This window comes from Oncorhynchus mykiss, chromosome 10, assembly GCF_013265735.2.
Source record: "Oncorhynchus mykiss isolate Arlee chromosome 10, USDA_OmykA_1.1, whole genome shotgun sequence".
Lineage (NCBI taxonomy): Eukaryota > Metazoa > Chordata > Actinopteri > Salmoniformes > Salmonidae > Oncorhynchus > Oncorhynchus mykiss.
In genome coordinates, this window is record NC_048574.1 from 48,980,660 (window position 1) to 48,996,807 (window position 16,148).

Below are 16,148 nucleotides of genomic sequence, written 5' to 3' on the forward strand. Positions count from 1 at the left end.
AAGGTTAAAGAAGCTTGTTCTATACCCAATGGTCTCCGAGACAATGCGACCAGGCTATCCGCATTGCAGTGCAAGGTTCATACACAAGTGTCTGGCAACAATGTAGTTTTATATTCATGCTATAGATAAACACTTCAGTAATTAGCTTTTAAGTAAAGAAACCAGATTAAAATAACCATGTTCATCATTATCAATAAACGATCAGAAATGACAAATGGGAGAGGAGTTCATTGTTTTCACAAGAATGTGACTGAAATATTTTAATCCCTTTCCTTCCACAGAAAGTTCTGTGGCAGTGTTCATAGCTTAAAGACCAGAAAATAAAACTCGCAACATGCTAGATAATATCAGTACTACACTGATAATGTTCTCTAGATAGCCACGCTAAACCAAGCATATATTAATACCTAAAGCATTTTAGAATTGGGTAACTTTGCAAACCCCATCTTCAGTGTATATGCCAACTTTCAGGCAGTGCAAATGTGTTAATTACTGTACCCAGTTCAATCAATACTTCGAATAGGAGCGGTATGACTATTTTCCCTTTCCATGTCAACACATGCCTGGTTTAGCAGGGTTACTACATGTATAAAATATATGGTTCAAATCTGTTGGATGTATCACAGATGTTCCCTAAAACAAAGTGGGGGGGATCCTGGACCGAGTTTGGGGAAACCCTGCCCTAAAATGCATGTTTAGAACCATAAGTATACACATGTAGAGGACAGAACTCATTGGACTTGAATGCCCAAACGCTGACTTCATGAAAAGTAGAGAACTGCATACGAAGATGGCTTGTACTAGTGAATATACTCTCTTTACCTTTAAAGTTCTAATGCAGCTGTTTTGTTTTTCTCTTATCAAATCATTTCTGGTTTAAATTAAGTACCTTACTGTGATTGTTTTAAAATAAAATGGTTAAAAAGAGACAAAAGTAGCTTCTTAGCAAAGAGTAATTTCTCAAGCAAGAATTTTGCTTGGACTTTTTGCCTGCACTGGATTTGAATTATGTGTGGTGGAGCTTTCAGCACCCTGTGGCAGCAGTAATGTTAGCATCACCCAAGTGGGTGATACACAGAGTTATCGGAGAGGAGTAGATAGCTAGTTAGCTAACCATCAAGCTACTTAGCCCGGAGCAAGGACATTGGAGACAGGATAGTGAGGTGAGCTGCTGAGGCTGCGGACCTGACTGTGTCACTGACTCTGACCGGCTCCCTCCTCCGTGACCATCCATGCCTGAAGTTCCTCCACCTATAATGCCATCGTAACTGCTTCAATTCGTCATTCATTCTTCCAGTCCCTAGCTTCCCTACTGTGTTACAATGTTATTGTTTTGTTATGTGCTTTGGGATACGCAATTCAGATTTTAGCTGCCATGTATTACAAAATAAAACTAAACAAAGAACAACTAATCACAGAACACATTTTCTAATCTGATGTCATACCTGGCTTCTGGCTCTGTTAAATAATAGATATGGCCTAAATCAGCCCAACCAAAAAACAGACTCTTCCTGTTCAAACTTTGGTTCATGTGACTAGAAATATCTTCTCATGCTAAACCATATCGCTATGATGGTCAATGAACCAGTAATAACACATTGTCTCATTTACTCTCTGTGTGTATATCATGACGAAACCGTCAGATAAATGCTGGAGCAGATGTGTGAGTTTCAGTGAGTAGAGTAAATATGAATGCTAACCGCATGGGCATAGTCTTGTGCTTTCCATGTTGGAACATGACACGTTTGCCGGTTTCCTCCTCTTATTTTTCCTTCCACCAATGCCAACTGCTCATTCCTCTGGTCCAGCCACTTTAAATATAGGAACATCTTCTAACATGAATGATCATTGGCAGATCATTGTCTGCCATTCAGTAAAAAATTATATTGGATCTCAAATACCAATCTGTACTGTGATTTATTTTTGTATTCTTATTGTTATTTCAATCACATTACTACAGTACAGACAACTACAGCAACTATACCACTGAAATACACGTGTGAAAGAGAAGTAGGCTTACTCTAGTAAATGCATAACCATGCATAATCAGTAACCTGTTCAATGAATGAATGCCCATTGACAACTCCCCTATTGGCTGTTACTTTGTGCCGAGGGAGGGGAAGGAAAGAAAATATTTTTCCCTCACAAATAAAATCTTACATGGGTTGACAGAAGAATTGCTAATGGCATTAAATCTCTGTCAATAAACATACAGCCAAGTAAAGTTTCATGTAATCCTGACTAATGCCAGAACAAATCCGGTGAATGTTTTGGTATTATTGCGGTCTAATAAAGTCTAACGCCCTGCTTGCTGTGAGTGTTACAACTACACCCCCTCTCAAAGCAGGTCTTTGCATTTAGGGCATTTGCACCGTATCCTGCGACTCCACACACACTTCAACCACCGAGGACGATTAATCCATAAATTCGCTAGAAAATCAATAGAGTTCACTTTCATGCTCTCTGTTTTGTTGGAACATTCCCTTTCACAAAGCTGTACAGTTTCAAAGTTGTTAATGCTGTGTCTCCTTACAAATACCTACTTCCTTTTTCAGTGTGGGAGGAAAGGACTTTCAAGGACAAAAGGCAAACAGAACGTTTCAAAAACCTCAGTAGCGAAACTATGGAAGACAGCTCTTATGAACTCAGGTTAATAATCGGAGGCACTTCCCTCTCCAGTGGAAAACGGAGAGAGAAAATCAACGTTTCAATGGTGGAATGCCACAGAGCGGTAAAAAACCCACTGTCCGTTTCCTAATGCCCAGGTGGACCATAAATATCCAGTTGCAGCCAAGTTAAACACTAACACTGGAGCTAAAGCTAACCCCCATGGCAGCAGAGACCCTCCTCTGCCCTGGGGCTGGACAACAAGGTTATTCTAGGTACACAGGCATACTTCCTATTCAAAAAAAGAAAACAGTTGACGAAGAAAACATTTGCAGGCATAGATGTTAGTCAGGCAACGTTGGTGGATTCTTGACACTTGACATTGTGCTATGATAACTTTTTGGTGGTGGCGTCACAGGGAAGCAGGAAAATCCTTGCTTTGTGTGAAATCGGATGAACTTCTGGCACACTTTTGTTGCACTGTAAAGGTAATATTGTGCCTAGGGGTATAGAGAGAAGAGGGATGTACTTGTTAGGCAGTGGTGAAAAAAGTACCCAATTGTCATATTTGAGTAAAAGTAGATATACCTTATTAGAAAATGACTCAAGTGAAAGTCACCCAGTAAAATGCAGCTTGAGTAAGTCTAAAAGTATTTGGTTTTAAATATACTTAAGTATCAAAAGTAAATGCAATTGCTAAACTAATACATAAGTATCAAAAGTAAAAGTATAAATCATTCCAAATTCTCCATATTAATAAATCCAGATAGCACCATTTTATTTTATTTTTTTAACATTTATTGATAGCCAGATGCACACTCCAACACTCAGACATAATTTACAAATGAAGTATTTGGAACATGACACATTTCCCTGTTGCCTACCACCTCCATTTTCCGCCAGATCAGAGACAGTAGTGATGACCAGGGATGTTCTCTTTATAAGGGTGTGAATTGGACCATTTTCCTGTCCCGTTAAGCATTAAAAAAAAATAACTTTTGGGTGTCAAGGAAAATATATGGGGTGAAAAGTACATTATCTTCGATAGGAATGTAGTGGGGTAAAAGTTGTCAAAAATATAAATAGTCAAGTAAAGTACAGATACCCCCAAAAACGACTTAAGTAGAACTTTAAAGTATTTTACTTAAGTACTTTACATCCCTGTTGTTAGTGTGTGTGTTTTATTTGACAGCATGAAGCGTACCATGTGAAAACACAAGTATATTGCAGGGGCCTCTAATGGTGACAGGTAAATCTGATTCTCCATCAATCTTACATATACAGTTGAAGTTGGATGTTTACATATACAGTGCCTTGCGAAAGTATTCGGCCCCCTTGAACTTTGCGACCTTTTGCCACATTTCAGGCTTCAAACATAAAGATATAAAACTGTATTTTTTTGTGAAGAATCAACAACAAGTGGGACACAATCATGAAGTGGAACGACATTTATTGGATATTTCAAACTTTTTTAACAAATCAAAAACGGAAAAATTGGGCGTGCAAAATTATTCAGCCCCCTTAAGTTAATACTTTGTAGCGCCACCTTTTGCTGCGATTACAGCTGTAAGTCGCTTGGGGTATGTCTCTATCAGTTTTGCACATCGAGAGACTGACATTTTTTCCCATTCCTCCTTGCAAAACAGCTCGAGCTCAGTGAGGTTGGATGGAGAGCATTTGTGAACAGCAGTTTTCAGTTCTTTCCACAGATTCTCGATTGGATTCAGGTCTGGACTTTGACTTGGCCATTCTAACACCTGGATATGTTTATTTTTGAACCATTCCATTGTAGATTTTGCTTTATGTTTTGGATCATTGTCTTGTTGGAAGACAAATCTCCGTCCCAGTCTCAGGTCTTTTGCAGACTCCATCAGGTTTTCTTCCAGAATGGTCCTGTATTTGGCTCCATCCATCTTCCCATCAATTTTAACCATCTTCCCTGTCCCTGCTGAAGAAAAGCAGGACCAAACCATGATGCTGCCACCACCATGTTTGATAGTGGGGATGGTGGGTTCAGTGTGATGAGCTGTGTTGCTTTTACGCCAAACATAACGTTTTGCATTGTTGCCAAAAAGTTCAATTTTGGTTTCATCTGACCAGAGCACCTTCTTCCACATGTTTGGTGTGTCTCCCAGGTGGCTTGTGGCAAACTTTAACTGACACTTTTTATGGATATCTTTAAGAAATGGCTTTCTTCTTGCCACTCTTCCATAAAGGCCAGATTTGTGCAATATACGACTGATTGTTGTCCTATGGACAGAGTCTCCCACCTCAGCTGTAGATCTCTGCAGTTCATCCAGAGTGATCATGGGCCTCTTGGCTGCATCTCTGATCAGTCTTCTCCTTGTATGAGCTGAAAGTTTAGAGGGACGGCCAGGTCTTGGTAGATTTGCAGTGGTCTGATACTCCTTCCATTTCAATATTATCGCTTGCACAGTGCTCCTTGGGATGTTTAAAGCTTGGGAAATCTTTTTGTATCCAAATCCGGCTTTAAACTTCTTCACAACAGTATCTCGGACCTGCCTGGTGTGTTCCTTGTTCTTCATGATGCTCTCTACGCTTTTAACGGACCTCTGAGACTATCACAGTGCAGGTGCATTTATACGGAGACTTGATTACACACAGGTGGATTGTATTTATCATCATTAGTCATTTAGGTCAACATTGGATCATTCAGAGATCCTCACTGAACTTCTGGAGAGAGTTTGCTGCACTGAAAGTAAAGGGGCTGAATAATTTTGCACGCCCAATTTTTCAGTTTTTGATTTGTTAAAAAAGTTTGAAATATCCAATAAATGTCGTTCCACTTCATGATTGTGTCCCACTTGTTGTTGATTCTTCACAAAAAAACAGTTTTATATCTTTATGTTTGAAGCCTGAAATGTGGCAAAAAGTTGCAAAGTTCAAGGGGGCCGAATACTTTCGCAAGGCACTGTACCTTAGCCAAATACATTTAATATCTTGTTTTTCACAATTCCTGACATTTAACCCTAGTAAAAAGTCCCTGTCTTAGGTCAGTTAGGATCACCACTTTATTTTAAGAATGTGACATGTCAAAATAATAGTAGAGAGAATGATTTATTTCAGCTTTTATTTCATTCATCATATGTGGGTCAGAAGTTTACATACACTCAATTAGAATTGGTAGCATTGCCTTTAAATTGTTTAACTTGGGTCAAACGTCCACAAGCTTCCCACAATAAGTTGGGTGAATTTTGGCCCAATCCTCCTGACAGATCTGGTGTAACTGAGTCAGGTTTATAGGCCTCCTTGCCTATACGCCTTGCCTACACGCTGTTTCAGTTCTGCCCACAAATTGTCTATAGGATTGAGGTCCGGGCTTTGTGATGGCCACTCCAATACCTTGACTTTGTTGTCCTTAAGCCATTTTGCCACAACTTTGGAAGTATGCTTGGGGTCATTGTCCATTTGGTAGACCCATTTGCGACCAAGCTTTATCTTCCTGACTGATGTCTTGAGATGTTGCTTCAATATATCCACATAATTCCCCTTCCTCATGATGCCATCTATTTTGTGAAGTGCACCAGTCCGCAACGAACCCCCAGAACTGAAGCAACGCACCCCCAGAACATGATGCTGCCACCCCAGTGCTTCACGGTTGGGATGGTGTTCTTCGGCTTGTAAGCCTCCCCTTTATTCCTCCAAACATAGTGATGGTCATTATGGCCAAACAGTTCTATTTTGTTTCATCAGACCAGAGGACATTTCTCCAAAAAGTATGATTTTGTCCCCATGTGCAGTTGCAAACCGTAGTTTGGCTTTTTTGTGGTGGTTTTGGAGCAGTGGCTTCTTCCTTGCTGAGCGGCCTTTCAGGTTATGTCGATATAGGACTCGTTTGACTGTGGAAATAGATAGTTTTGTACCTGTTTCCTCCAGCATCTTCACAAGGTCCTTTGCTGTTGTTTTGAGATTGATTTGCACCTTTCGCACCAAAGTACGTTCATCTGTAGGAGACAGAACGAGTCTCCTTCCTGAGTAGTATGACGTCTGCGTGGTCCCATGGTGTTTATACTTGCGTACTATTATTTGTACATTTGGTAGGCATTTGGAAATTGCTCCCAAGGATGTACCAGACATGAACCAGTCTACCATTTTTTGTAGAGACTTGTGGAGGTCTTGGCTGATTTATTTGGATTTCCCATGATGTCAAGCAAAGTGTGAAGGTAGGCCTTGAAATACATCCACAGGTACACCTCCAATTGACTCAAATGATGTCACCTAGCCCATCAGAAGCTTCTAAAGCCATGACATCATTTTCTGGAATTTTCCAAGCTGTTTAAAGCCACAGTCAGCTTAGTGTATGTCAACTTCTGACCCACTGTAAATAATTATTGGAAAAATTACTTGTGTCATGCACAAAGTAGATGTCCTAACCGACTTGCCAAAACTATAGTTTGTTAACAAGAAATTTGTGGAGTGGTTGAAAAACAAGTTTTAATGACTCCAACCTAAGTGCATGTAAACTTCCGACTTCAACTGTACCTTCTCTTTGTAGCCACATCCTAGCCGAGGGCATGGAGTCTATAAAGGGATATGTAATGCAGTGCTAGATTACTGCACACATAGACTGATTAGGAGGTAGGTGTCCTGTTTCATGATTCTCTCCTCTAAAGGGCATGGTCCCTCACACAACCTCTGGAATACAGCAGTAGCCACAGCATAAGCCTACATGTAGGTGGACTGAAGCCTACCTACTCCCATTCTGACATTAAATAATATAGTTACTATCATGTCATGAAAATATTAAGTATGTCGTAGAACTTTTGAAATGCAGCTCCTTAAATAACACGGGCATGCTTGAGCACAAGAAAGGCCTAATTGTGGTATGTTCACTGTAGCCTACTCCCATTCTAACTGTAATAATAGAGCGATTCTACCCGTAATCCGAGATTTTTGATTTATGTTCGTTTAAAAAATAACTTGTAGCATAAGAAAAATGATTTTTTTCCAATGCAGGGTCTAGACAACTTTCCTTGAGATGAGCCGCACCGGGCTTTTCTTGTACCAGGGGCAGAGGGTGGGTCCATGAAGGGGTCTTGTTTCATGTTCGGTGATGAGACGCGGGCGGAGTTAACAACAACCACTGAGAGGAGAAATAGTGGAAAAGATAGGCTAATGTAGGCTACTGTAAATATCAAACCATACTTGGCCGGCCAGTGTTTAGTGGGGACTAGGGAATGGTTATCAGCGCGCCTGGAAACGATGCAACTTTATAATGTGCAGTAGTAGCTTTCAAAGTTTAGAGGTCAAGTTTACAGAAGAGAAGCTTGGACGTTGTAAACGCAGAAGACCGTCATGATGACGAATGAGAATCTGCGGCAGAAACAATGTTTCCACTCTGCATCCTAGGATCATCAATTACGCGCGTGTGTATACGTATTATTTCAAGAATGTGTGTAATGCAAAAAGATAAACCAGAGACTAGAGTGCGAGTACCCTAACGACTCTGTCCAAGTGCACTCTAAAATCAGTAAAAATGCACGCAGTTACCAGCCTCTCAATGGTCAGTTTGCTAAGTTTTGGCTACCTATCCATGGACTGGATCAAGCCGAATCAAGTGGAGGAGCACACTCAAAACGATGCCTCTATTACGTTTGCGCCTAAGCAACCACCACACATTATATTCATACTGACGGATGACCAAGGCTTCAATGACATAGGTTATCACAACCCGGACATTCGGACTCCAACTCTGGACAAACTGGCCGCGGAGGGGGTGAAGCTGGAGAATTACTATGTTCAACCTATCTGCACTCCGTCACGCAGTCAGTTGATCACGGGCAGGTAAGCATAAAAGCCTCACCATCAGCATCAAGCGTTTTGACACGGAAATCCTTGAACATATGCTTGTAATTGGTTCTCTTGATCACAGATTAAACATAACACGTATTGTTTTATGTAGGCAACATTATCGGCAATGACAGTGTACAGCCAGGTGAGTAATTACAAGTATAGAGAAACCACAAAACGTTATAATGCATCATCTCCTGATCAAGATGCTGGTTATGTTTGGTGATAAATATGTGCATGCATGGTACAAGGCATTCCTTTGTTAGCCAACTTGTTCCCCTTAGGGCCTTAGAGTCCCTACGACTCAGAGTCCCTAAAAAATCTGTCATTCTGCCCCTGAACAAGGCAGTTAACCCATTGTTCCTAGGCTGTCACTGTAAATAAGAATTTGTTCTTAACTGACTTGCCTAGTTAAATAAAGGTATTTTAAAAAAAGACTGAACAGTGCAGTGCCCTAGCATATGTAGAGTACTTTGAAATGTCTCATCCAGCACTGAAAACAACTGTTAAATGTTTGCACTGATGCTCTGTCCCTTGAGCTGACTCATCCAGAGCAACCTCAACATTTACTGGAAGTACTACTGCTGGCATCGACAGTATGTCATAACAGATGAGTTAGATGATCATTCATAAGGTTAGGAATTCTCAGCGAATGAAGGCGAGTTGGGAAAGCTAAACAACATTGCTTTGTTTTCCCACAGACATTGAACAGAGATTGAATACATCTACAATAGAGGTCAGGGATACTGTCATTTGCCAAATAGTCACTTATTCTACTATAACTTACCAGGAAAGAGCTGTAAACTGTTGGGGAAGATCAATGCTGTAGTAGATACCTCTGTTACTACCCAGGGTACATGAGCAGAAACATCTGCTGTTGAGAGCAACGTGGAGAGCTGCAGGATGAGGCCAGTATTGTGAAACAATGGATGAGGGCTGCTAAAGACTGGATAAACACAACCATATGAGCGCCCGGGTAGGAAAATAATTGAAAGGGAACGACACGAATGCTTAGACGGAGTCCTTGCCTCCTCAATGTTCATTTGTCTGAAACACACACGGGCTATATTCCCTCTATCATTAGTACTCAGAGTAGGTTGTACTTGTTGATATGTCCTAACATCTCTTAAAGTTCACAGCTTGGGGGAGGTCTTATCAGGACAATGTACGTTTGTGGAAACATTTTGTGAAAGTGGATTGCTAGGAGCTCTGTGTAATTTTTTTCATTGCAGGGTTTGCTTGACCGACATACCACACAGCTGCTGCTCTGCTTCCTGAACAATAACTGTGGGGCCGTCAGTGTGTGTGTGTGTGTGTGTGTGTGTGTGTGTGTGGGGGGGGGGGGTGGTTCCTCTCTAGGTTTCTTCCTAGGTTTTGGCCTTTTTAGGGAGTTTTTCCTAGCCAACGTGCTTCTACACCTGCATTGCTTGCTGTTTGGGGTTTTAGGCTGGGTTTCTGTACAGCACTTTGAGATATCAGCCGATATACGAAGGGCTATATAAATACATTTGATATTGATTTGATTTGATTTGTGTGTGTGTGTGTGTGTGTGTTTTGTGTGTGTGTGTGTGTGTGTGTGTGTGCGTGCGTGCGTGCGTGCGTGTGTGCATGTAATGGGGTTGGTTGGTAGCCTGTCACTAGAGGATCTCTCGCAGAAAGACACAGTTCACCCCAGTGTTTCTAAGAAGATTTGAATGAGCTGTTTTCTCTCCAGCAACTCTCAGCTAATGAACAACCCACAGGGGGGGGGGGGGGAACAGGAGCAAGACAGTTGTTTTTTTGGGCTGAGGAGTGAGGACATGACACACTCCCTATGTGCCTGAAAGAGATGTGGACGGAAGGCCAAGGCCTAATAGACACCATCCTATTGGCTGTTATTAAAGCTGTGAGGAAGGGAGAGAGAGGGAGAATAGAGCCATGGACTGTTTCTGTATAGGTGTGTGCATATCTGCACTGCGTCACCCATTACATGAACTCTCAGTGGACTCTCTCTCACCACATGCTCATTTGGACTTTGGTGTGGGTCGTGGGAGGAAGGGACTTGGTCTGAAGGAAGTGGAGTGCGTCTGCTTACTGCAGTGTAGACCACCCAAATATCAGACCACGCTAAGAACCTGGGTGGGTGGCCAGACAAACGTTATATATGGAAAGGTGCAAGTGTTTTCAAGTGGTACAGTGTAACTGTAGTCCTACACAGTAATAAAAATAGGTACATGTTCAGGACGGATGAAAACTTCAATATTTCTTCTATTAACTGGAATGTTTTGGTATTTCTGTTAGTGGCCGCAGCACCTTTTCAACATCAGCCATTGTGGTGTTTACTATAGTTCAATAGGGGGATATACTCGTTCTTCTGATTCCTGCAACATTCCTTTGCTCTCTCACCCATATCCTTGCAAAGTATCCCAACAGTACCCTTCTCCTTCCCTGGTGGGTGACAAGCTGTTGTACACTTCTGGCTGAAAACAGATGCTAATGTTTAGAAGAGTTTCCTTCAAGACTAATTGACTTAATGAATTGCCTTTTATGTCTTGCAAGCTGCAGTCAGGCTGTAAAACAAGCTTTGCCAACCACCTAGTAATTTAATGGTTGGTAGATCACAGCCTACTTATCTGTGTGGAAAGTGTATCTTCAATAAGAGTGTTCTCAGCATCATGACTCTATTTATCAGCTCCAGCGTTGAATGGGTTTATTTTACACAATGAATGAAGATGAATAAGATTAGCTGTTGGACATTATTTCTCCCTACACAGATACCAGATCCACACAGGCCTCCAGCACTCTATCATCCGGCCTCGCCAGCCCAACTGCCTCCCCCTGGACATGACCACGCTCCCACAGCGGCTGCAGGAAGCGGGGTACGCTACTCACATGGTGGGCAAATGGCACCTTGGCTTCTACAGGAAGGAGTGTCTGCCCACGCGCCGAGGCTTCCACAGCTACTTTGGCTCTCTGACGGGCAGCGTGGACTACTACACGTATGGCTCCTGTGACGGACCAGGCCTGTGTGGCTACGACCTCCACGAGGGGGAAACCGTGGCCTGGGGCCGTGGAGGCAAGTTCTCCACCCACCTCTACACGCAGAGGGTACGCAAGATCCTATCCACTCACGATCCGTCCCGCCAGCCTCTGTTCATGTTCCTCTCCCTCCAGGCTGTCCACACGCCCCTTCAGTCACCCAAGGCCTACATCTACCCCTACCGCGGGATGGGGAACGTAGCCAGAAGGAAGTACGCAGCCATGGTGTCCATCGTCGACGAGGCTGTACGCAATGTCACCTACGCTCTGCGCAAGTACGGCTACTACCGCAACAGTGTGCTCATCTTCTCCACTGACAACGGTGCCCAGCCGTTCACTGGGGGGAGTAACTGGCCCCTGCGAGGGCGTAAGGGGACCTACTGGGAGGGAGGCATCCGTGGGGTGGGCTTCGTACACAGCCCCCTGCTGCGTCACAAGCGGAGGGTTTCCAAGGCCCTCTTGCACATCACTGACTGGTACCCAACCCTGGTTGGTCTGGCTGGGGGTAACGTGTCACAGACTGAGGGTCTTGACGGCTACAATGTATGGCCAACTATCAGTGAGGGCAGGGAGTCCCCACGCCTGGAGATCCTCCATAACATTGACCCACTCCACCGGCGCTCTGGCCTGGCGTCTGGGTCTGGACAGCAGGCCCAGCATGTGTGGGACACTTCGGTCCAAGCTGCCATCCGGGTGGGGGACTGGAAGCTGCTAACAGGGGACCCGGGCCATGGAGACTGGGTCCCACCACAGGTACTGGCCAACTTCCCAGGCAGCTGGTGGAACCTGGAGCGGAACACTGAGGGAACAGGGAAGTCTGTGTGGCTCTTCAACATCACAGGAGACCCCTATGAACGCAGTGACATGGCTGTGCAGAGGCCTGATGTGGTCAAGAAGCTGCTAGAACGTCTGGCCTACTACAACTGCACTGCCGTCCCTGTTAGGTTCCCCACCGACGATCCCCGGGCCAATCCAGACCGCAACGGGGGGGCCTGGGTACCCTGGGTCGGGGGGGACGAGGACGAGCCGAAATGGAACGGGGTTTATAAGAAAGGGAGGAATAAAAAGAAGAAGAAATGCAAGCTGTGCAAACTGAGATCCTTTTTCAAGAAACTGAATACAAGGATAATGTCCAATAGAATATGAGGTGGGAAAGTCAATGACACTCAGTCACAAGTAGCCTATACATTTTACACTGCAAGAGTAATCTGAGCCAGCAAACACGTTGTGTGTGTGTGACAATGGAAAATGATGTTTACTATCCTGCATCTCGTTGAGTGTGCTGTCATATGTTTTTTGGATGTAGGACTATTGGGTTCTATTGTGTTTATAAAATGTTCTATTTGATCCACTTGTAGTGCGTAGCTAAGTGAATTCAACATGTTTATGTTGACCTACTCACTTGGGGTTATTTCAGCAGTAGTGACATGAACTGACCTGTTTTACTTTTCTATATTTTTGAAAACATCTAAGTTAATTCAACAGAAGCTAATGGGTGATTCCTCGTGAACAAAACAAGCCCATGATTTTGGGGACTTTCATATCATTTAATCGATAGAAGAGTCCTTTGGAGGAAGGATTGTTGACATGTATTTGACATTTGTATCTTTTTTGGCCTTACCTGGGCCTCCTTTTAAAGCTGTGATCAGCGATAGGCAAAACAGAGCCATTGGCCGCACCAAGCGCATTTGTTTTGTAAAAAAAAACATTTGTAAATCAAATCAAATGTATTTATATAGCCCTTTGTCCATCAGCTGATATCTCAAAGTGCTGTACAGAAACCCAGGATGCAGGTGTAGAAGCACGGTGGCTAGGAAAAACTCCCTAGAAAGGCCAAAACCTCGGAAGAAACCTAGAGAGGAACCAGGCTATGAGGGGTGGCCAGTCCTCTTCTGGCTGTGCCGGGTGGAGATTATAACAGAACATGGCCAAGATGTTCAAATGTTCATAAATGACCAGCATGGTCAAATAATAGGTCAGGAAAAGGTAGCACATCCGGTGAACATGTCAGCCGCAGGCAGAACAGTTGAAACTGGAGCAGCAGCACGGCCAGGTGGACTGGGGACAGCAAGGAGTCATCATGCCAGGTAGTCCTGAGGCATGGTCCTACGGCTCAGGTCCTCCGAGAGAGAGAGAAAGAAAGAGAGAATTAGAGGAAGCATACTTAAATTCACACAGGACACCGGATAAGACAGGAGAAGTACTCCAGATATAAGAAACTGACCCTAGCCCCCCGACACATAAACTACTGCAGCATAAATACTGGAGGCTGAGACAGGAGGGGTCAGGAGATACTGTGGCCCCATCCGATGATACCCCCAGACAGGGCCCAACAGGAAGGATATAAGTAGTACATTCTATACTTTTCTATCGCGTGTGCAATGATGTGCTGATGTCTGAGGGAAAAAACAGTGTTCCCTGTTTAAAAACTTCTTTGCTATTGTAATATTGCAAATGGACATTGCAGTTTCACCGTTACCGATTGCAGCTTTAAGACGCGATAGTGTTTTACAGCTTTCTCTGTAATATGAGTAGTATTTGGAGTTAAATAATAATTGTCTTACATTAATTAATGCATTTTTAAAATATAGACATGTAAAATGTAACATTTTTGATTTGGGAAATGTTTCTATTGTTGAACATAATATATTCAATGGGCATATCTAAGTTCCAGAGTAGGATCTTTGCTAGTTTTAAAGTAATGGTCCATTTTAAAGAGAAATATGTGCATGTTAGGCAGGTTTCCATTGAAGTTTATACTACAAAGCAAAAGCTATGTCGCAAATAACACTGCAACATGTGTAATGGAAACTGCAGCAATAGAATAAATTTTCTAAATATCAACAAAATGTTTATCCATTTGACAGGGGTGGGTTTTTTTTATTTTGTTTTTCTTTGTTTATTGCGACAAATGATGTAACCCGTGTTTTTTCGAATACATGATGATGGCCGAATAATTTCGAAGGTACGTGGGGCATGGTGATGTCATCACATAACTACAGTGCCTTCAGGAATGATTCATCACATCCCTTGACTTTAAAAAATAAATAAAAATTGCTACAGCCTGAATTTAAAATGGATAAAATGTAGATTTGTTTTGTCACTGGCACACAATACCCCATAATGTCAAAGTGGAATTATGTTTTTCTAGATGTTTACAAATAAAGGAAAAATAAAATCTCGAAATGTCTTGAGTCAATACGTAATCCTACCACTTTGTTATGGCAAACCTAAATACGTTCAGGAGTAAAAATTCACATAAGTTGCATGTACTCCCTCTATGTGCAATAATAGTGTTTAACAGGTTTTTTTTTATGACTAGCTCATCTCTGTAACCCACACAAACAATTATCTGTAAGGTCCCTCAGTCGAGCAGTGAATTTCAAACATAGATTCAACCACAACGACCACTGAGGTTTTCCAGCGTCTAGCAAAAAAGGGCACCTACTGTTTTGTTACATGGGTAAAAATAAAAATAGATATCCGTTTGACCATGGTAAAGTTATTAATCACACTTCATATTGCTGTATCAATACACCCAGTCAATACAAAGACACAGGCATCCTTCCTAACTCAATTGCCAGAGAGGAAGGAAACCGCTCAGGGATTTCACCATGAGGCCAATGGTGACTTTAAAACAGTTACAGAGTTTAACTGTTATAGGAGAGAAGTTAGATGCTTCAACAACATTGTAGTTACTCCACAATACTAACCTAATTGAAAGAGTGAAAAGAAAGAAACCTGTACAGAATTAAAATATTCCAAAACATGCATTCTGTTTGCAACAAGGCACTAAAGTAATACTGCAAAAAAAATGGTCTTGAATACAGGTGTTATGTTTGGGGCAAATCCAATGCAACACTTACTGAGTACCACTCTCCATATTTTCAAGCATAGTGGTGGTTGCATCATGTTATGGGTATGCTTGTAATTGTTAAGTGGGGAGTTTTTTAAGGATACAGAAGAAATGTAATAGAGCTAAGCACAGGCAAAATCCTAGAGTAAAACCTGGCTCGGTCTGCTTCCACTCGACACTGGGAGATGAATTCACCTTTCAGCAGGACAATAACCTAAAACACAAGGCCAAATCTACACTGGAGTTGCTTAACAAGAAGACAGTGAATGTTCCTGAGTGGTCTGGTTGCAGTTTTGCCTTAAATTGGCTTGAAAATCTATGGCAAGACTTGAAAATGGCTGTTTAGCAATGATCAACAACCAATTTGACAGAGCTTAAAGAATTTTGAAAAGTATAATTGGCAAATATTGAACTTTCCAAGTGTGCAAAGCTCTTAGACACTTACCCAGAAAGACTCCCCGCTGTAATCGCTGCCAAAGGTGATTCTAATACGAATTGAGTCAGGGGTGTGAATACTTATGTAAATGAGATAATTCTGTATTTCATTTTCAAGAAATGTGCAAATATTTCAAAAAACACGTTGAGACTTTTTCTTTAAGGGGTATTGTGTGTAGATGTGTGATTTAATCCATGTTGATTTCAGGGTGTAATACAACAAAATGTGGAATAAGTCAAGGGGTAGGAATACTTTCTGAAGGCACTGCATAAAGCTCAACTCCACATATGTAAATGCCTACTGCTTGCTAAATCTATTTTTCAACTAAATAAAAAAAAAAATGTTTCTTTGCAGGATCGTCTTGACTTTCAAGAATGCCACAATTGCTTCGCCTTGCTTTCCTGGTTGGCTGGATGCAAG

At 42.2% G+C, this 16,148-nt stretch overlaps 1 protein-coding gene across 1 annotated transcript; it reads left to right on the forward strand.

Annotated features, from left to right (window-relative positions):
* Positions 1 to 7,679: 7,679 nt before the first annotated feature.
* Positions 7,680 to 13,274, forward strand: LOC110534176 (arylsulfatase I). The gene is made up of 2 exons (XM_021618888.2): positions 7,680 to 8,412; positions 11,172 to 13,274. The coding sequence occupies exons 1-2, from the start codon at positions 8,105 to 8,107 to the stop codon at positions 12,580 to 12,582; spliced, it is 1,719 nt and encodes a 572-aa protein (XP_021474563.1). The 5' UTR covers positions 7,680 to 8,104; the 3' UTR covers positions 12,583 to 13,274.
* Positions 13,275 to 16,148: the final 2,874 nt, after the last annotated feature.